The sequence below is a fragment of the Hermetia illucens genome, chromosome 2 (genome assembly GCF_905115235.1).
Source record: "Hermetia illucens chromosome 2, iHerIll2.2.curated.20191125, whole genome shotgun sequence".
Taxonomy (NCBI): Eukaryota; Metazoa; Arthropoda; class Insecta; order Diptera; family Stratiomyidae; genus Hermetia; species Hermetia illucens.
In genome coordinates, this window is record NC_051850.1 from 26,285,789 (window position 1) to 26,307,062 (window position 21,274).

The window sequence follows — 21,274 nt, forward strand, 5'->3', positions numbered from 1 at the left end:
TTCGCCTTCTGGTCTTCAAGCATTTCGTACGATACTTTGCTATTCCAGCGTTCCACCAGTAGTTAGGGTTGCACTTCCGAGAGTGTGCACGTCTTGGCATGGAAACGTCACATGCTCGCTACATCTGTTGGGACAGCTGCGATGCTTTTTCTATGACCGTTCCAGTAAACTCGATGTTCCACTGCAATACCTCGAGAAATGTATCCTCATCAAGTGGTCTTGATGACCAACCTGTTTCTGGTTTCTACAGGTAAGAATTTATTGTTCTGGGTCCCTTATCAATAGTAATATACATCGCCTGGTGGTCGCTATGTATGTATTTATCGCTAACATGTTAGTGTAGATGCTTGACCAGCGAATCACATGCAAAAGTAAGATCTGCAACGGATCCTAACCCTCCACGCCTAAAGGTGTTTACGCTTTACGCGGAGAAAACCTCGAGTAGGATTCTTCCCCTTTCATTTGTTTTCTGGCTTCCCCACTCCATTGCCCAAGCGTTGAAGTCGCCAGCAATAATTTTGGGGTTGCGATTTTTGGCGTCTCTCGCCAATCTATCTAGTATGTTGCGATACTCTAGTGTTGACATACTGGGGTGGCATAACAGTTGTATATGTAGAGACCATCGATCTTTACAGCATCTTGTTCGCGGTATTTCATTTCTTGCTATAAGGCTATTATGTCTGTCCGTCACACGCATTTTTCTCAGCAACTGTTGTAGCGATTGACATCAATTTTGATGGGAACTGTAAACACTCACGCATACAGTGAACTACATCCTTTAACATCGAATTTAAGGGAGGTCCCCATACATGCAAAAGAAGGGTTTAATTTTTTTTCACCAAATATAGTCATGTGGGGTATCAAATGAAAGGTCTCGATTAGTACTTTCGGATACCGTTGTTAGTTTTGACATTAATTGGAAAGGTGGTGAGTGCGGGGAGTACATCCGAGATTTTACTTCTCACTGCACTACTGAGAGTGGTTCCACCGTTTTGAATCTACAAACTCTCTGGCGGCATTACAGAGCTTTTGAAAGGGTCCACAGTCAAAAGCCTCTTCAATGTCCACGAACACCCACATCGCGTTGTCGCCTTTCACAGTTGCGTCATCTATCCTTGAAAGCAAAGAGTGAAGGAAACACTCAGAGTCTTTCTATACTGATAAGCATGTTGGTTTTCAATTCGTGGGTGCGACCTTAGCGTTTTCCCGCGAATGTGATGCTCAAACAGTCTCTTCAGACATTTCAAACGCGAAAATGATGCTAACCTGATCTGACTGAAATTCTTTGGATACGAATAGTCACCTTTTCCAAGCTTAGGTATGAGGACTACCTTAACTTTCTGCCAAGAACAACACATTATCGAAAAATATTTCTTAGAAGTTGCTCTAAGTACTCTATACACTGAATAGACGCTATCCATGCAGTGTTCAGAGAATAGTATAGCAATTCTCGCCTTTCCATTGGCAATAACCTCTCTTGCAGTGTCCCAATTCCCCTTGGAACACCTCCGTGTTGAAAGGTTTACAGAAACCGCCAATTCTTTCCCAGCCACTTCTGAGACCTGTTCTTCTGTGTGGTGCACTACCAAGAGAGTCTGTATAAGCTCAAATCTGGAGTCCCTAAAAGTTTCATCTGGTTTTCTAAGAGAGTCCAACTTGACCTACGTACTCTTATTAATAGAAGTCCCTCTTTCACCTCCCATGCTCTAAAAGAGTCTCATTTCGAACTTTTTACAAGCCGCCGGAAGCTTAACCAGTGTTCATTCTTATTGCTTGTGCAAGCACGATGTGTGTCCGGATGGCTCAAGTGGTTAGAGCGCTGGGTCATCGTAGCGGAAGGTCGCGACTGAAATCTCACTGATGGCGGAAGGATTAGTTATCGTGCCTGGATGTCGAATACCAGTCGACTCAGTTGTTAATGGCTACCTTAACCAAATCAGGGTAATAATCTCGGGCGAGCACAATACTGAACACATTGCCTCCGACAGTGTATTGTAGTGTACTGTTACGGTCTTGAATGAAGTGCTCTAACACACTTCAAGGCCGTGATCCAATATGAATTGTTGCGCCAGCGATTATTATTATTAAGCATGATTTAAAAATCGTCTATTTGATCTCCTGAGTCTCTGTAGTTTTCGATTCCATCATGGAACCGTTTTAATACTTTAGCGTTGGGAAATAGGACCAGTCTTTTCAAAGCACTCCAAAAGTGTGCGATTCATTTTCAATCGCTAAAGGAGTCCTTGGTCGCCTAGGGAACTCTGCTTTGTTGCCAAGAAGTTCATTAAACTTGTCCAATTCGTTTTCCTAGGATTTAGTCTTTATATTACAGACTGTTCACCAGCAATAGTTGGACTGAAATCTCAGTACCCGTGATCTGAGAGTGAGACTTCATCTTGCACTCGCTGGTCTTTAATCAATTCTTGCAAATTTGGAGTGCATATTATTAGGTCAATTACTTCACTTCTACTTGGCCCCACGAACGTAGGGGCGCACTTTACATTCAGGGTATTCAGACCAACTGAAGTGATAAAATCATTGCATTTGCTATTGCAGAGTTTAAGGTCACTTGATTCTACATGTACTACCAGATCTTTAGTTTTTGCGTAGGCGGAGGATACTAAGAATCATAGGGAAAGTAAGTAGATGCAACTATGACGTTTCCCCTCTTACCATTAACCTGGTATTGTAAGTAACCCCAACAAGGTCCTGGGAACAGAGTTGTCTCAGCATAGTAGCCTCTGACAATTTGGATATCAGGATGCAAGCTAAAAGATCTCTCGTCAAAGAGTATCCTAGTCCCCTTTACTGATCCAATACAACAGATTTCTTCTTGTACCCGAAATATATAAGGACAGTCCTTCAACTTTACCAACCTTACTGCCAGTAGTTAGGAAGAAGCTTTGGCATGGTGCAGGTTAGTTTGATTAATCTTTATATTTGTAGACATAAGTGTAGTCTAATAAGAAAACCACCGCTAATTGAAAAGTCTGCTGCGCCCAATGTGCATCTCACCAGGGCTACCAACTTGTCCTCAACTTCCGCCGAAAGTTCCGATTTCTTTAGATACCGTCACACTTGGTGGTGTAACAACGTCCATGTCCTCGTTCTCAAGAAACTTTGCCTCCTTTCGCAGCGCCTTCTGTGGTCGCCGGCTAGGAGCTGCATGGATCAACTTCGACATACCGGAAGTAGACAGCTGCGTGCATATCGCCTGCTTCCCATTCTTCCCTTTTCCTGGTAGAGGTGGTGTAGCAGGTTTTGACAGGAAAGCCTGTAGTCCTTTCTCTTTTGCCGCTGAAGACTGTTCTGTCGAGCCTTTCTCTCCCGTTTCTAAAAGAGTTGGGCACAAGTGTCACCGACGGGACGGCCGTAGCCAGGTTTCCAGTTCCTCTCATTAAGGGAGTTGCCGTACGATTCTTTTTGGCTGACTGCACTGTAGACACCGAGTGTAGGTTTTCCACTGAAGTGGTGAGCCTGTCTTCCACGGATTTCTCCGTGGGGAAACATGAATCTGGTGGCGTCTCCAAAATCCATGCCTCGGCCACGACTCGGCGCCACAAAATCGCAGGTGGATGCGAAGTCTGTGACTTCTTATCACTTGGAGAGTTACAAAACTACCGCAGACTCCCTCACCACAACAAGGTGGTGTCCGAGATACTACGAGAGCGTTGAACTTCTCTTAAAACCTTCCTGCCGTCAATCCGGACTTGACGATGGTTTGGGCCGGCTCGCCGCACTTCGACCACGATCTTTTTCGCTTGAGATTTTCATACGTGATCCACTTTTCATCACCAGCCAATATCCGCTTAAAAAAGAACTGATTTTATAACTTTCACTAGCCATAGAGAAAACGAAAGAGGATATTAAAGATCCAGAAGATCAGGCCAAGGCGTTTGAGATATCTAAATCTCAATATGAAACCAAGATAGAAGCCATCAGTAGACTTGAAAACGATTTGCTCAGACTGAAATCATCTTATCTGAGAGGTATGTATATGCTGAGCAACACAATCTCCATTTGTATTATTTCCACATGCTTCATTTTTCAGCGGTGGAAGAAGCACGAAGAACTCAGCGGGACCCCGTCAAACTTGTAGAATATCTCGTAAATCTGAAGGCACAACTAATCACAGCACTGCAACAACATGATGAATATGCAGGTGGAGAAGGTTTTGAATTCGAAGCCCTTACAGATGATCAGATTGCAACCGAGGTAGCCCTCGCTCAAAGGGTAGCAAGAAGAAAAGAAGAGGAGCGCGAAAAGAAAAGAGAGGAGATTGCAGCTCAAAAGGCAAAGGAGGCCAAAGCTGAGGAAGTCGCACAAGCCGCAAAGGCTGCAAGGGAGGCTGCCATAAGAGCTGTTGCGAGCGCTGCAAAGGAAGCTATATCAAAAACTGCTAGGGAAGTCGCAGCGAAGAGGGAATTGGGAGCTCGCGCCGGGAAGTTTGAAGGAGCACCTTCAACTCCTACTTCTCGATTACTGCCATCTCGTTCATCTTCCAGAGCAGCCCCATCGAGAATTAAAATACCCAGGCGCAGATATATAGAAGCAACAGATTTCGCTGGACATAGAGAAGACGTTAGGAAGATGTACGAAAGAGGTAATTGATATAAGAAAAGGTTTCCTTGGGTATAATGCTCACTTAATTGATAAAACCCTTTACATAATAATAGATGTGGTACAGGCTAAGGAACAGATATTGGATCCCCAAGCCCTGTCTAAACGGCTCCGGAGTTTAGAGGGTGACTATAGAGTCAAAATAGGAATAATCAACAGAACCGAGCGGGAACTGTCCAAGCTGAAAGCAGGTTATTTGCGAGGTAATTTTTTTTGAGTGAAATGATCTTACTTTTAATTTACGAACTCTTCTGATATTCTATTAAAGCTATAAAAATAGCTGACATGGTGTTAGCAAGCACGCAGGAAGATATCAACACCGAAAGAGAGGACGAACTGCGATTACTTCAAGGAAGCTATCTGGAAGGTAGCCTTTTCTAAATGAAATTATCTGTGTAGAGTTGATATAACTGCTACCCGTTTTGTTGTAGATACTAAGCAGACAGATTTGTTATTAGAAGAGCTCAGAAAGGATTACGAAGAGAAAGGTTATGTTGAAGACATGGCAGAAGATCTTAGCAAATCTGTGGAAGAAAAAATAATAGAATTGGCTGTAAAAGAGGATGCAGAAAGGAGGCAAAAAGCTGAGGATGCAGAGATGCTCGCAGTCGAACCAGAGCTTCCTATTGAGCCTAGTCCAACAGGAATAGAAAAAGAAGCCGCAGAGGAGCAAGGAGCAATACCTATCTCGCCCCAAATGGAAGAATTAATGGGATATGAAGAATCTTTCCCCAGACGGGCAAGGCGAAAAATTTCTAAGGAACCCAAGGAAGATGAAAGGGAAAAAAATGAAGGAGCAGAAAGAATGCTCGTACCCCGGAAGCCGATTATGTGGGTTTATGATGACGCATGGGTTGATGAAGAGGCGCAGGAAGACTTGGAGGAGGAAAAAGAGCGAAAGCGAAAAGAAGAAGAGGCAAGAAAACGTGCCGCAGAGAGGGCGATAGTCGTTCAAAAACTTGCAGCCATAGCAAAAAAAGCAAAAGCTGCCAGATTAGCCGCTGTGGCAAGAGCACGAAGGTTGAATAGGGCAGCTGCACAGGTAGTTTCACCTGGATTTAGAAGTACGCCTAGTCGAACCTAAAACGAATTTCAAAAAGCCCTTAGACGTGCACCCAGTGCCGCTTGTAGAGTGGAACACCGTGTATCAGGCCGGCCTACCTGAAGAATAGGTTATTGAAAATCTGCTGGAGCAGTAGATGTTACTACTGGAAAATCGAAAACGCGGTATTTGGAAGGTAACGTTTTTGTAAATTTTAAAGTGTATTTAAACATTTTATTTGATTATTTATTGCTAATATTTCCCTTTAGATAGATATATTGCTAATGATAGTGATCGTGATTGCTCTGCGTCAGTGGGACAAACACAAAGACACTCTAATACACGTGATTTAAATCACATCAACTAAGGCGCGGCTATCCATGTGAATGAAAAAACAGACTTTCTTTCCAAGCTGCAACATTTGAATAGTCTCAACGAATGCCTTAACATCTATTAGATAACGTTATTTTATAATTTTAAGCTTCCAGCCTTCGAAATAAGTTTTTACAACCTCTTTGTTTCTGTTTCGAAATATTTATCAGCTCATGTTATTTGCACAAAATATGGCCTTATATGAGCTTATCAAAACTCCATAGCATCCTTAAAAAAGGATTTAGCGTTTGGGGGAAAGCTGTGTAGGTATAAGTCCAGAATAGAACGGAAAAGATATAAGCAGGCTGACAGGGAAACTAAAATATCGTAAAGTGATGAAAACTACAAAAAGTTCAGAAGAACAGGAATACCATGTGCTTATAGAAAGCGGATTACTCCGATTAGTAGCAGAAATATCGCCAGAATACTGAATCTTCAGAGTCTTAAGGTTTTCATGCATTCAACTTCTCTACAAATCGAGTGCTATGATAATTAGGTTTGTGCAGTGCCTTCGAGAGGATAAAAATTAAGGACTTCCATGAAAACTAGAGAACCTATCCTATGGCCCATATTTTGGAAGGATCTGCGGACGTATTGTACTAGTACAAAAATACTACAGTCGCCAAGGAGCAAAAAACAAGAAAATGGTCGATCTGGCCCTCCCTACGCAAGCTTAAATGCTGTTCGATATTCCATCCAAGTCTCGAACTTCATTGCGGGGATTGTCGACATTGTTTGCTAAAAAAAACAGGATGAACGAGTAGGGCACGTGATCTACGGAAATAAACGCCCTTTGAGTCATTCCACACTAGTGTACCGTTGCGGTCTTGAATGAAGTGCTCTAACACACTTCAAGGCCCTGATCCAATATGGATTGTTGCGCCAACGATTATTATTATTATTATAAACATGAGATCGCCTTCCTGGGTCCTTCGGATCTTGCTGATATTTCCGCCTGGATCTTTTTTTTATCTATTTTTTTAATATCAACGCGTAGGAAAGACACCCTTAGCCAATTCGCATTTTTTCTTTCTGTTCCGCCTTTTTGTTATTTACCTTGATCCATCCACCATGTTTGTCCTCCTTACGTTTCACTTCGATTGCCGATGTATCACCATCTTCCTCCCGGGTGTTTGGTGGCAGGTTGATGACATTCCACTACGGTCGCCAGTGACAATTTTGGGACGTCAGGTTTCGCCTTTTCCTGGGGACCTCTTTCGTCCTCCTGCGACCCACTAAAAGACCCTAATGGATCCCACCATGTTTTCAATATGCAAGTTGTACTTGTCCTTGATAAACTCGGACAGTTGAACTATTTATAGTTTAAACGAATAGCTTGCCCGAATAGCTCCTTTTAAACACTCCTTCCTCCTTAGCATTTAATATGCTTTCCTGGCTTTCAGTTTTTGCCCTCTTAAATCGATGAGCTTCCCCTGAATAGGTCAATTCCTTAGTCATCGAGTATCTGGAGTCGTCATCCCTGTACAAATGTGGTGCTGTCGAAACCGTTTAGTCGGCCAAGGATTTCCTCTCAGCGTATCATTCTTCGAATTCACTATTGATGTTCTTGGTGAGGTACTGCTTCGCTTGAACACCACTTTCCCCAAATCTAAGTCAGTTGGAGCAGTATATGCCACGGTGGCTAAGTTACCCCCCACCGAATAACTGCGGTCGATGGATATCGACGTCTGTGAGCTCCGTGGTTTTTACCGGTACTCGAGTTTTAAGCCTTTGCACCGGAAGCTAACTTCTTCTATCTTTCTTTTATGTTCAGATACCCATAGCCTTTTTGGCCACACACAAGAGATGAGCAAACACGTGTCCATGCATAGTCTGAAAAATATCCTTGAAGACATACTTAACCATCAATAGGTCTCTCTACCGGCACCTGTGGTCAGGGGGTAAGATCTCCTCTATCCTCTATCGTCTATCCCCCTCTATCCTCTATACTCTATCATCTATCGTCTGTTCCCTATCCTCTATCATCTGTCCTCTATCCTCCTCGTCCTATGCCGTCTACTTGTCTCCCAGTCTTCTGGTCTTTCGGTCTCCTTGTCTCCCTGTCCCCTGTCTCCCCGTCGCCCCGTCATGTCACCCTTCGATCCTATCATTCTGTCATCCTGTTATCTTGTCACCCTGTCGCCCTTTCTTCTCGCCTCTTTGTCTTCCCGTCCTCCCGCCCTCTCGTGCTCCCGCTCTCCCGTCCCGTCCATGCTCCCGCTCTCCCGTCCCGTCCGTTCTCCCGTCCTCCCGTCCTCCCGTCCTCTCGTCCTCTCGTCCTCTCGTCCTCTCGTCCTCTCGTCCTCTCGTCCTCTCGCCCTCTCGTCCTCTCGTCCTCTCGTCCTCTCGTCCTCTCGTCCTCTCGTCCTCTCGTCCTACCGTCCTACCGTCCTCTCGTCCTCTCGTCCTCCCGTCCTCTCGTTCTCCCGTCCTCTCGTCCTCTCGTCCTCCCGTCCTCCCGTCCTCTTGTCCTCTTGTCCTCCCGTCCTCTTGTCCTCTTGTCCTCTTGTCCTCTTGTCCTCTTGTCCTCTTGTCCTCTTGTCCTCTTGTCCTCTTGTCCTCTTGTCCTCTTGTCCTCTTGTCCTCTTGTCCTCTTGTCCTCTTGTCCTCTTGTCCTCTTGTCCTCTTGTCCTCTTGTCCTCTTGTCCTCTTGTCCTCTTGTCCTCTTGTCCTCTTGTCCTCTTGTCCTCTTGTCCTCTCGTCGTCTCGTCCTCTCGTCGTCTCGTCCTCTCGTCGTCTCATCCTCTCGTCCTTTCGTCGTCTCATCCTCTCGTCCTCTCGTATTCCCGTCTTCCCGTCTTCCCGTCTTCCCGTCTACCCTCCTTCCCGTCTTCCCATCTACCCACCTTCCCGTCTTCCCGTCTACCCACCTTCCCGTCTTCCCGTCTACCCATCTTCCCGTCTACCCATCTTCCCGTCTACCCACCTTCCCGTCTACCCACCTTCCCGTCTACCCACCTTCCCGTCTACCCATCTTCCCGTCTACCCATCTTCCCGTCTACCCACCATCCCGTGTACCCACCTTCCCGTCTACCCAACTTCCCGTCTACCCACCTTCCCGTCTACCCACCTTCCCGTCTACCCACCTTCCTGTCTTCCCGTCTACCCATCTTCCCGTCTTCCCATCGTCCCGTCTTCCCATCGTCCCGTCTTCTCGTCTACCCATCTCCCCGTCTACCCACCTTCCCATCTTCCTGTCTACCCACCTTCCCATCTTCCTGTCTACCCATTTTCCCATCTACCCATTTTCCCATCTACCCATTTTCCCATCTACCCATTTTCCCATCTACCCATCTTCCCGTCTATCCATTTTCCCATCTACCCATCTTCCCGTCTACCCATCTTCCCGTCTACCCGTCCTCCCTTCTCTCCGTCTACCCGTCCTCCCTTTTCTCCGTCTACCCGTCCTCCCTTTTCTCCGTCTACCCGTCCTCCCTTTTCTCCGTCTACCCGTCCTCCCTTGTCTCCGTCTACCCGTCCTCCCTTGTCTCCGTCTACCCGTCCTCCCTTGTCTCCGTCTACCCGTCCTCCCTTCTCTCCGTCTACCCGTCCTCCCCTCTCTCCGTCTACCCGTCCTCTCTTCTCTCCGTCTACTCGTCCTCTCTTCTCTCCGTCTACCCGTCCTCTCTTCTCTCCGTCTACCCGTCCTCCCTTTTCCACGTCTTACTGTTTTCCCCTCTTCTCGCCACTGCGTCTCTGTTTCCTCATCTACCCACTTTCCCGTTTCCTCTCCGATCTCTTCACCTCTCCATCTTTTCGCCTCACCATCTCTTCGCCTCTCCGTCTCTTCACCTCTCCATCTCTTTACCTCTCCCCGTCTCGCGGTCTCCCTGCCTCCCTGTTGCACCGTTTATGCATCTGTCCGTCTCTCCATTTATTCATCTATCCATTTATCCGTCTATTCGTCTCCTACATTCTATCCTTTCACCTAACCCCTGTAACGCTTTCTACAGTTTTCTGGAACTAACAATAGATATTCTCTGCTAAAACAGTACAAATTTCTACCTTACTAACTTCAACCAGGTGCTTGCACTAGAAGGAGATTTCATGATTTGGAGCAGTACGCACCATAATAACCTTCAGAAATATACTTTATACTAGGCTGCGGAAGCCTTCAGCCTTACTTTTTCAGGATTTTTTCAGCTCCAGTATGAAATCCCCTTTTCGTCCTGTTCCCACTGATATTTCTCTCCAGGCGTTCAACACCAGAGTCAGCTTTCATATTCTTAATTATGCTAGCGTATGATATACTTCCCGGACTTAAAGTGAGCATTGCCTCGAGAACAATCCTTATTTACTTGCTATCCTTCTTGGCCATTCATAGCTCAAGCTTAGTACTACCGTCACAATCTTTCCGGCTGGATGTGGGCTCTCTTACTGGGAATAAAATTACTTTTCCATATTAGCGGATTTAAGCGTCCTTTCTCAAAAAATACAATGGGGATTTTTGGTGTTTAGCCGCTACTGGTTTCCTAACTATCCCTCCTACTTTTCTTGCATTATGTCCCACATCTGCAGGTGTACGAATGGTGTTACCTACGTTGACTTTATTACCATACCATTTTATAATATTCTAATGGCTGTCACCATATTTTTGCTTGCTCGGTGTACGTTGCATTTGTCTTTGACTAATTTAGAGAGCCCAACAATTTTGGGTCAAGCAAATGAAGGGTAACTCTTCTTGGTCAGACTTCTACAGAGGGCCCCTTTTCTCACATTTCGAGTTGTTTAAGAAGTTGCCTAGACCAATATCTCTCACCGCTCTGGATGTTTTGGTGGTTCTCTCCCGATCGTTCAGCTTTTTCTGAATTAACGCCACCAATCTGGTAGTTTTCGTTTTACCTAGTGTTACAGCCCATAATACACCACACTTTTCTGATCCCGACAGAGACAGAACAAAGGACTTATTTCCATAGATATTATTTGTGCTCCATATCTCTCGATTCATTTGTTCCTTTTATTTTTCCTTCAAATGGAAGAGAACACATGATGCAGTACAGCAGAGGAGGATGTCGAGATCTCGGAAAGTCCTGAAAGGAGTTGAAGCGCATCTCAGTATACCGCGTAGGATAGCGCGTAGGTGTGGTTGACGTCACGAAGGGGTGAATGGCACCCATATATTTAAATGGAAGAACGCTGTTAAATTTAGACCTAGAGCTACGTGGCGCAGAACAGTATAAAAGGAGTGCGAATTTGTCGGAAAGTCGTGGTGGGAGCTGTAGTACATTGCCAAAAAGCGATCCCGTATAGGTGTGTTTGGCGCGCTATGCCCCATGTGGAAGTTTACGCGAACGAAATATAACAAATACCACCATTTACATGCCATGCTTTCTTCGGTCTCAGAAAAGTGCCCATTTTACAGGAAACTAACATTCAGTCCCGAAGAGAGCCAGGTATGTAAAGTGTGCTCATAAAGTAATACAAGTATTCAAAATGTAATAACTACAAATGTTTGAATATTATTTCACTTTTGACTTGCTCATTCTCTCCAAAGGCACACTCTTTGAGAATAGTTTCAGAAAATCAATGATACTGACACAACTACTGCTGGGAGTAGAGCACGGTGCGAAGCCAAACCTCCTCCATTTTCCCAAGCCAACCTAATAAGCTGCGGTGTACAGTTGCTTTGGAATAAAATTACAACTACTTGTATTACTTCGTAAGCACACCCTGCGGTTGGTTGCCTTTCAATATGAAACGAATTATTTGCTCCAGGAGATGGACTAGGGCAATATGTAATTAAATTAACTCATTAATATGTTTATTATCATAAATCGATAAAAAAAGAAATATTAAATAAAGAGACAACATTGTTTTTGGTGTTTTAAATAATTCCTCGTTTCAGCATTAACGACCCAACGATCCCCATCATTTATCGAAGATAATAAAAACTTGATCGCAATTATTGACCGGTTTGAGCCTGAATCACAGCCTTGAAAATTTTTCGAACAAGGATAAAAACCGCTCACGGAATATCCTTCAACTGTGAAATAAATTTAAAAAAATTCTCCTCCTCTCTCCTGAATTTTCTCGATGACATTGCTTAGCACTGGATTTGTTGATCTAACTTCGCCTGTCATTCCCAGTTTTCCTTATAATCACTTCATCGGCTCTAGTTGGATGGATTCCACTTTTATGGAAGTAGCTGATGAAAAGAGAATCATACGGGCGTTGCATATTTAACGGCCCACTTCACTTATGGAGGTGCGAAGACCATGTCTGACAAGAGTGTACTATGACGGGTGCAACACCCTATGGTACCCTTGTAAGTGGCTGTTATGAAGAGGCAGGACGAACAAAATCAGGATAGACCTCCAATTTTAAAATGTCCTCTCAATAACAGGGAGGGAATCAATCATCTCATTTTGAAGACTATGCTTCGGTTTCATTAGGATTATTATAATTTAATACTATGCAAGTAATAAGCTTACAGCAGCGGGACAACCACAAAAACACACAAAATTGTATGGGCTTTTTTTGAACAAATGGGACAGTTATTATTTTTAACACCTACGAGCATATAAATTAATGAAATCTTAATATGAATTATTACTTCCTAGCCTTAGTTTTAGTTTTCATTTATTACAATTTCGCAATATTCTTAAGCTTGATTGCTGATATTCTCTTATTTCTATTTAAACAGAAGTACCCGCAATAAAACCACAAACCCAAGCTCAGAAAGCTGAAGCGACTGTTTGCAAACTTAAAACGGATTATTCAAGAGGTAATCTTATTGAAAAACTATCTGCTGTTATCTAAAACGCACTGATTTTTTAGCTGCCCAAGTCGCTAGAAAGGGTGCAGAAAACCCAGATGACCTTCACAACAGATTGACTGCCCTAAAATCACAAATATTAGCAAATCGACAAGCAGAAGGTCCTATTGGAAGCGGAGAAGAAGTCGCATTGAACCTTATTTTAGATTGGCAAATAGCGACGGAAGTAGGCAAGGCGAGAAGAATAGCCGAACTAGCGGAATTAAGAAAACAGAGAAAACAAGAGAAAGCAGAGGAGTTGGGCCTAGAAAGAGGAGTAGAAGCTATACAAGCTCCAATTGAACCTCCCGTTATCGTTTGCCAACCGCCTACTGAACCAGAAGCTGAACCACCTAGAAGGGTACCTACACATGGGTCTAGTCGTATCGCTCCAAGACCGACATCACAAAAATCTGCGGTACGTACTGCTTCTCAAAAATATATTGGAGCAACGGATGTTGTGGGACGGAAAGCAAAAGCCAGGCAGCAATATTTAAGAGGTACATTGCAATAAACAAATTTTTGCTTTATATTTTGATATCTTATGATTATGCTCGTTTCCGTGGTCAAAATGGGCGCCTGATTAAATCCCATCCAGTAATCATCAACTTATTAGTTGCATCATATTTCCGGAACCTTTGTCATAGTGGCCTAGCCAACGTCAAATTCAGAACCCGCCCTCGTTCTATTTAATCCTAACATTGTGCTCATAGATTTCTTGGCTAGAATTTCGCAATTCTCTGAGGCACTTTTGATATAGATTTATCGTCACAGAAGTTCCGTCCCAAAAAGACGACTAATGGTATGCTTATAATATTATTTCGCATAATATGTAGATTCCTACTTTTTTCCCTTAACAATACATAATAGTAATCATTGGCACATCATTATGCTTACCGTCATTACTGCGCTGATTTCACTCAGGTACCCATTAGCAACTAAGTCAACTAATATCCGGCATCCTGTCATGAAACAAATCCTTCTGATACCAGTGGAAATCAAACCGTGACCTCACGCTGTAACACATTAGCTCTCTTACTCCCTGGATACTCCAGCCACGGGAACCATACGCGAAACATGGAAATGGCCTCGCTATATTCAATACTGGATGATAAATCGATCCTTGAAAGTCTCTACCCAAACATCCATGAGCTCAGCAAAATAAATGTTGCCATTTAGCCAACTAGACAATTCACCATTTAGTTTGGATTCCTTATTGATGTATTTATGCATAATTCAGCTACTGGCCACATGATTGTTTTCCTTACCCAAGATACATGCTTTGTAGATTAGAAGCATTTTGCGAGTCTTTTAAACTAACCTACATAGCCTTATTTAACGCCCCTGCTTCGATAATCAACTTCTTCGATAACTCGTTTCTAGTGTCTACCACAATCAACGAATTATCCAGCTTTGAAAATAGAGTAACTTTTTCCAAAGTCCCTATGTCAAACCATATTATTTAGCCCCATGTCACCCTTTCTTGCACATTTGAATTTCATTCTTGTAACCTTATCTTAACGACCTATCAGGCTCTTATGGTACAGACTTATCCACTCCTGCAGTTGCATGCAACCAGTTTGTTCAAAATCACCCTAATCCTTCTAACCCAGCATATTTCAACTATGAAAGTCAATTGAATCCTTTGACTCGAGCCAATTGAATCCTTTGGTTGGAAAGATACTGGGATAACCGGGTTCATCTTAACATGGTTAACAAGCGTTAACAGAAACTGGTTCTTCTGAACACTGAGATCACTCACGTGTCATTTTACAACATAATCTGTGACGACCACTTCAGCAGGTTCAAATAGGCAACGAATGAAGTGGACTAAGGAAATGAACCTCTTCATCATCCTCACCTACAATGAAATAATGGCGGGGGCAGGTACAACAGCTTACTGCCCCTTGTTGCAACAGAAATTCGTTGTGTGCAGCGAGTCGTAGACTAGTACCCCTTTATTACGCGCATAGACACAATCCCGGCCATCATCAGGGAGCGTGTTCGATTTGAAGTCATTGCGGAAACTCGTGATCGAGATCAATAACACCTCACCGCACTGCAGGCAACAGTTTCAGTACTCGCCGAAGCACTCTTCTTCACCGTCCAAATGAAGTCTCCGCTGAGGTTCGGAACGAACTCTAAAGAGCATGTATATAATTCTCGGAAATGGATCCTTTGCATAGACCAGGCATTCCCAGGCTCTATGCACCTTCAACAACTCCAAGAATTCTATTTCAAATCAAAGATAGGATTACATCTCCACTGTGTGTTGATATGTCGCTGCTGCAACTACAATCACTCGTGTATTAAGGTGCAGTTGCGGCTGTCAAATTGCGACTGTCAGAAGATTCGCTTTCGCGTTATTGATTTGTGTAACCGAAGAGATCCACCGTGGAAAATTCATCTGGAACGTCGGCGTGACTCACTAAGGCAAGACATTGCTAGACTGACTCAAATCAGCGCAGAAAATGCCCGCAGGCGGGTGAAGAATAAAGTTCAGAGTGTTTACCGGAACTATGCTACTCCAGTGAGACACCCGTAGTTGAAATTTAGGACACACTAAAGCAGAAGCTTTCTGTTGTATGCAGTCCGTTACGACGGTACAGCGAAAGGCACTCCAGACGTATTCCGAATGCAGCTTACGCGAGGAACCAGCGAAGTCTTTTTCACGTCACTTAACGAATCCCAACAGAATATTGTGGTGGATTTTGGGGGTTACCCGCCCAGCATACTGAGTGCATCACAGCTGAAGGCAGCTGCCATGCCACTACGCCTTGCATGCATTTTGTGGATGTTACTGAAGTGGAAGGTTTGACGAGCCATAAACAGCTCGGAAAACTGAAGAGGTTCTGGTTTAAATTGGGAGCAGAATTTCTGGTATAAAAAATTTACCAGTCATTAGTCGGCCGGAGAAATTTTCACACTTCCTCACTGCGGGGATTATCTACCTTGTCCCTAAAAAGAAACGGTGTAAGACCCCGCGGACACAAGACCGATTACTTGCTTACCAACCCTCTACAAATTCATAACGTCCATTATTAGTGGAAGGATCAATGCGCACCTTGAGAACAACATTCTATTTGAGGAGCAGAAGGAGTGCCGAGTTGGGTCACGGGGCTGCAAAAAGCAACTTATTATCGATTCGGTAGTTGTAGGAAAGCAACTAGAGGCCAAAAAAATCTCTTTAGTTGCTATATAGAAGTCGGTTGCGAATAGTAGACATTTTCAGCCGTGAAATTCAAATGGAATTTGGATTAGACAAGTGTCGAATCACGGTCGCACGGTCGACTTCCTTTTCTCCATCAACATCTTTGCACGAATGCCTTTCCACATTTTTCTCCTCTCAATCCATTTTATCCGCCCGAAATCTTTTCACAATCTTGCCCCTGTTCACCGGCTCAGATCACGCTAATTTTGTTGTGGTTGACCCCAAATTCCATGTCACTGGGATCATAGTAAAACCCATCTCGCCCGCCTGTATACCCAAATAGGCCTCATTGGCTTAGCCAGAAAATGCCGTTGGAATTGCACATAATAATATGCAGCATGAAACAAGCAGGCAAAAGGTCCACGTTCATTCCGCAATATTAGAAAGCCGTATTTTAAAATTTCAAATATATTGGGCAAATGCACAAGGTGGTAGGGTTTTATCAAAAAAATTATGCAAATGAAAATTAAGTTGGTCAATTTAAAAATTCGACCAACTTAGATTAAATGTCAGGGGGGAAATTATGAAATTCTAAGGACTGACTTAGAGAATTACAGAAGAAAAATATGAAATGCTGGATATTCACAAATGCGTCCCATCATCAGATTGTCACTGGACAATTTGATTGAAATCTTGCACATATCGCAAAGCAGCAGACACTAAAGTCTTCTAATAGGCCAGAATCTTGGTTTCTGTTTGCGCTGCTGATAGCGTTTCCCAACCCTTTACTTTACATGCAGGGAAGGTATTAAAACCAATAAACTCAGTTTGAGTTTAAGTCCGACATTCCGAACCTAAAAAACTAGCAGATGATTCAAAACTCCTATCGCGACTAATTAATGCTATGATAAAACCGCGGATTTAATAACCAGCCAAAAAATGTCTATGGCAAAACTGCTACTAAATCCATGCGAAATCATTATCAATAAAACTAATGAACTTTTATATACAAACAGATGTAGCTGAAGCTAAACAGACCATATCAAATCGACAAGCATTGGCTGAGAGGCTTTCATCCTTAGAGAGTGAGTATCAAGCTAAAGTGGAGATGATCGAAAGAAAAGATGCCAATGTTCTCAAACTGAAAGTGAATTATCTGAAAGGTAATTTCATCTAATTAGAAAATTATTACAGTTATCTCTCTAATTCAAAATTTTAGCTGCCAGACAAGCTCAATCGAGTGAAGTGAATCCCGATCAACTTGAACAACGATTAGCTGATCTTAAAGCCCAACTAGTGGCCAATCTTCGAAGACTTGATATAGAGACAGGAGGAGATGGTAATGATTTAGGTCTTCTTGAAGATTGGCAAATAGCTGCAGATGTAGAAAGAGCAAAGGTAGTGGCTGAAATGGTGGAATGGAATAAGGAAAAGAAACAGCAAGAAGCGGATTATGCACTAGCAATGGAGCGCCAGAAATGGGAGAGAGCAGACAGAATGGCCCAAGTTGCAAAGGCAGCAAAAGCTTCAAGAGAAGCTGCTGCAGCGAAGGCTCAACAGATGCGAAGGAAGAGCATGGGAGCTGCTCTAGCACCTCCACCGACGGCAGGTCCTTCAAGGATGTCACTTCCTGGGCCAGCTGCTGTCTGTCCAGTTCAACCAAGACCAGCACCTAGGAGAGCACTTAGTCGAGCACCTAGTGAAGCATCTCAAAGGATTCCTGCACCTGCACCTAGACGAGTACCTAGTCGAGCTCCTAGCGAAGCATCTCGGAAAATACCAACTCCTGCACCTAGGCGAGTACCTAGTCGAGCTCCTAGCGAAGCATCACGAGGAGTGCCTGCGGCAAGGTCTATGAGGACACCCAGAGCCACTGCCAGAGTAGCACCACGTGTATCTGCGCAATCTGTTGCACGTACCGCTTCTCAGAAATATATAGGAGCAACAGATGTTGTGGGACGAAAAGCAAAAGCAAGACAACAGTATATGAGAGGTAATGAATGAATTTTTCAATATCGCACATTTCAGGGAGGAAATATATTGTACTGTACCTGTCCAAAATTTTATATTTTTAGATGTTGCCCCACTCAAAACGAAAGAGCCTACCAAGTCTTCGTTTTTAAATGGACTGGTTCTCTGCATAGATTTCAACTGTTCTAGATGGTGTGCGTTTACTAAGCACCCTGGGTTCCTACTTAATGCGACTATTAATTTAGCGAATTTCGCTATGACAACTAGGTTATCATTTTCCAGCTTCGGTTAGGTAATATGAAATATTATCAACATTTGGGTCTTTGCCTCTTGAATCCGTTTCTCCAAAAATCTTGGTTCGCTAAACCCAGTTGCCACACCTTGACAGTGACCCGCAGGTTTAATGTTGCCGAAAACTCCTGGAAGGATATCTCGGTAAATTTGCCTTTCTCATATGCAAGTTAGGTAGGCAGTAACTTAGCAGAATTATAGATAGGCAGCAAAGTAACCGCCTGGCAGTAGCAGGAATGATATCATCTGGCCCCTCAGATTTGCATCTATGGAGCGAGCTAAATTCCTGTTTACCTAACTCAAATGGCACTACTTTGCATTGCAGTATGTGGTCAGTAGAATTGAACTCTTGAGAAGAAACATATTATACATCAAGCAACCAGTTTGCCGTTTTTTCATAGATTTCTGTGCGCCTTGCGCTCTGTAAATGCTGGCTACCTAGGTGGCAAGAAATGGCGTTGACACCTACGTTGTCGCGGACCAATCAATCTCTTCTTACGTGATGATAATGATCGATTAGCGAATCTTATGATCTTCTTTAGAGCTTTCTGACCCCCTTTGTACAAATTCGAGGCTGCAACTGGATCAAGCTTCAGAACTCGGTTGAGAATTGACTTCATTGTTCCCCTCTATTTTGACATATCCGAGTTCCACCATAGCATTTTACCCGTCTTCTCTCATAATACCTAGGGTTGCCTAGAAAATTTTTGAAGCCTCTATGCAGGAACGACGTCTAGCATTGGCATTCAAAAGATCAACATATGGGAAGTTTTAAGCCTCTAATTTCCGCTCCAAAAACCCTTAGTTTTGTATGAGGTATATAGCACAAATGCCAATCAATCAGCTCTTTCTCCTGCCCTACTGTCTAGTATCACGCAGTTAGTGGTGTTGTGGTAATTCTGGACACCACAATACTCATGTGGAAGCCATAGAAAGCAATTGTTAAGCGATGACAGTTCGCTTCCATCATATCGTTCAGGTAGGAGCAGTGTTCTCTGAGCCAACCACTCGTACATTCGTCGGTAAAGTTTAACGGTAACATTTTTCGAGATACCTACCAACTCAAAGCAAAGTCTGATGCCGCACGATACCTGATCAATCCTTACAGCTTCGGATTTTGCGCCGTTCATAATCTCAACCTAGTGGATTCGTGTTATCATACAAGGTCTAACCATCGACTTCGATAGCTGCAACCGAGGATTTAGTCGTTGCCAGTTGAGCCCTCTTTGCTGCTATTAGGGAGTCAGAGAACTCTAACCACGCCAGTTTAAGCTTATCTAGACGATCCTTTCCTTGCCTTGGTACATCATGACGGTTGTGTCTTACTCGAAGGGGATTTGTCGAAAAACGATTTAACCTGGGACACCCGTAGATAAGGCTTTGACCTCAGCAGATGGCAGCGATAATGCTATCCTTTGCAAGAAGCCTTCAAGATATATGAAAGTATCCATATTTTTCGCTTTGTAAGTGTTAAGTGATGAGTTTAGTTTTACTCTCGTTGACATTTAACCTGACTTTCTTCTATCTTTTGCTCTCGATGTCGTCGATGTGATTAGATCTCCGTTACTAATCAGCCGAAACCCGATTAACCTCATTACTGGCTACATATTTGAACTATGTATCATCAACGACTTAAGGCAGTGTAAGTTACAGAAACTTACAAACCTTCCACTGTTATCGCCATCTCCATCCCCATATTTTCTCATCGCAAGGTCATCAAACGCAATATTACCATTCAGAACTCCCAATCGTTCCTAGTGAGTTCCACTTAGATTCCATTGGACTTTTTAAAAAAACCTACCTCGTTGGTGCATAGACTGCACTATTGATATTCCGTGATTGTGGGCCGGAACTTCAAAGCCGAAATGTTGTCTAAAACATGTTCCCTGATAATAAGGTATCGTCTTGTGAAATACGCACACAGATGCTGCGTTTTTGACTTGACTTGATTTTTTTGAGCGTTTACCTTACACCGAACGTATCTATGTTCGCTTTTCGAAATAGGCTGGAGGACACTGAACCCGATTCTTGGGGTACAGGCATTTTAGACAGTCACCAGAATGGAACTTATTGCTCTAAATATCGGTAACACTCCGACGTTCGAACAACATGGTTACGATGGCACTATCGATAACGTGACTTTAGCTACAAGGTCTTTAGTGTCACGGGTATACCGATCGCGGATAATGGAAGATTTTACTGTCAATGATCACCAGTTTATTTCCTTCGAAATGATAAATGGCTCCTCCCGATGTTCTGCAAATACCTACCAACAGGAGTAAGCGAGTCACAAGTTCTGGACACACAAGAGACCAAGATGATGAGGTAAACCCTCGAAATCCTCCATTCATAGGATCTAGGGTACATGTTAGTTACCAAAAAACCCGATGCAATCACCCTGTTCCATGGAAGCAGTAAAGATGTGAAGAAATCCTGCAGGTACTTTTTCCTATCCTTCCGAGCTGATATGGTCGATGAGAGATTAAGTACTGAGAACGCGAGGCGGTTTTGTTCGTGAAATATAAAGAAGCTTAAGGACCTAATGGTATTCCCAACGTGCTTTTTCTAGCCGCTGAAAAGTTGCGCGGCTCTTATCGATAAACAAAGACAAAGGCCCCCGAGGGAGATGGTTGATGAAGTGGTCCAAGTGGTGAGACTGGCTGAGGCACACAGTCGCCACTGGAGCTACAAAATTATTTCCATATTCTAGGCTTCATTTTGCGGATATTGGGATACTATTTAAAAAACGAACGAACCTCTACGAGAGTCTAGAAAGACAGCATAGAATGAGGGTCACAAGGGGGGCTGCTCAGGGGACTACCCTTGGTCCATACCTTTAAAGGCCTCATACGATAGTCTGTTGTGACTCGAAATGCCTGATGAATCGCATCTGGTCGGATACGCTGATGACGTTGCAGGACTGGTCGCCGCTTGCGCGACCGAACAAGTTCACCGCAGACCGCAAAGGTTTAGCCCTAGTACAACATTGAGCAGCTCTAAGAGTTGCGTCCGCGTATCGTGCTGAAGCAAGAATAATTCCGATAGGTCTGGACGCAACCGCGCAGAGGACTAC

At 43.7% G+C, this 21,274-nt stretch overlaps 1 protein-coding gene across 2 annotated transcripts in view; it reads left to right on the forward strand.

Annotated features, from left to right (window-relative positions):
• LOC119650405 (titin-like) overlaps positions 1-21,274 on the forward strand; it is a 71,252-nt gene that overhangs the window by 33,179 nt on the left and 16,799 nt on the right. For both annotated transcript variants that reach the window (XM_038053190.1, XM_038053191.1), the window contains exons 4-7: positions 12,678-12,758; positions 12,812-13,288; positions 16,956-17,102; positions 17,159-17,932. In XM_038053190.1, the coding sequence (XP_037909118.1) occupies positions 12,678-12,758; positions 12,812-13,288; positions 16,956-17,102; positions 17,159-17,932 (1,479 nt within the window). The remainder of the gene's footprint in view (positions 1-12,677; positions 12,759-12,811; positions 13,289-16,955; positions 17,103-17,158; positions 17,933-21,274) is intronic.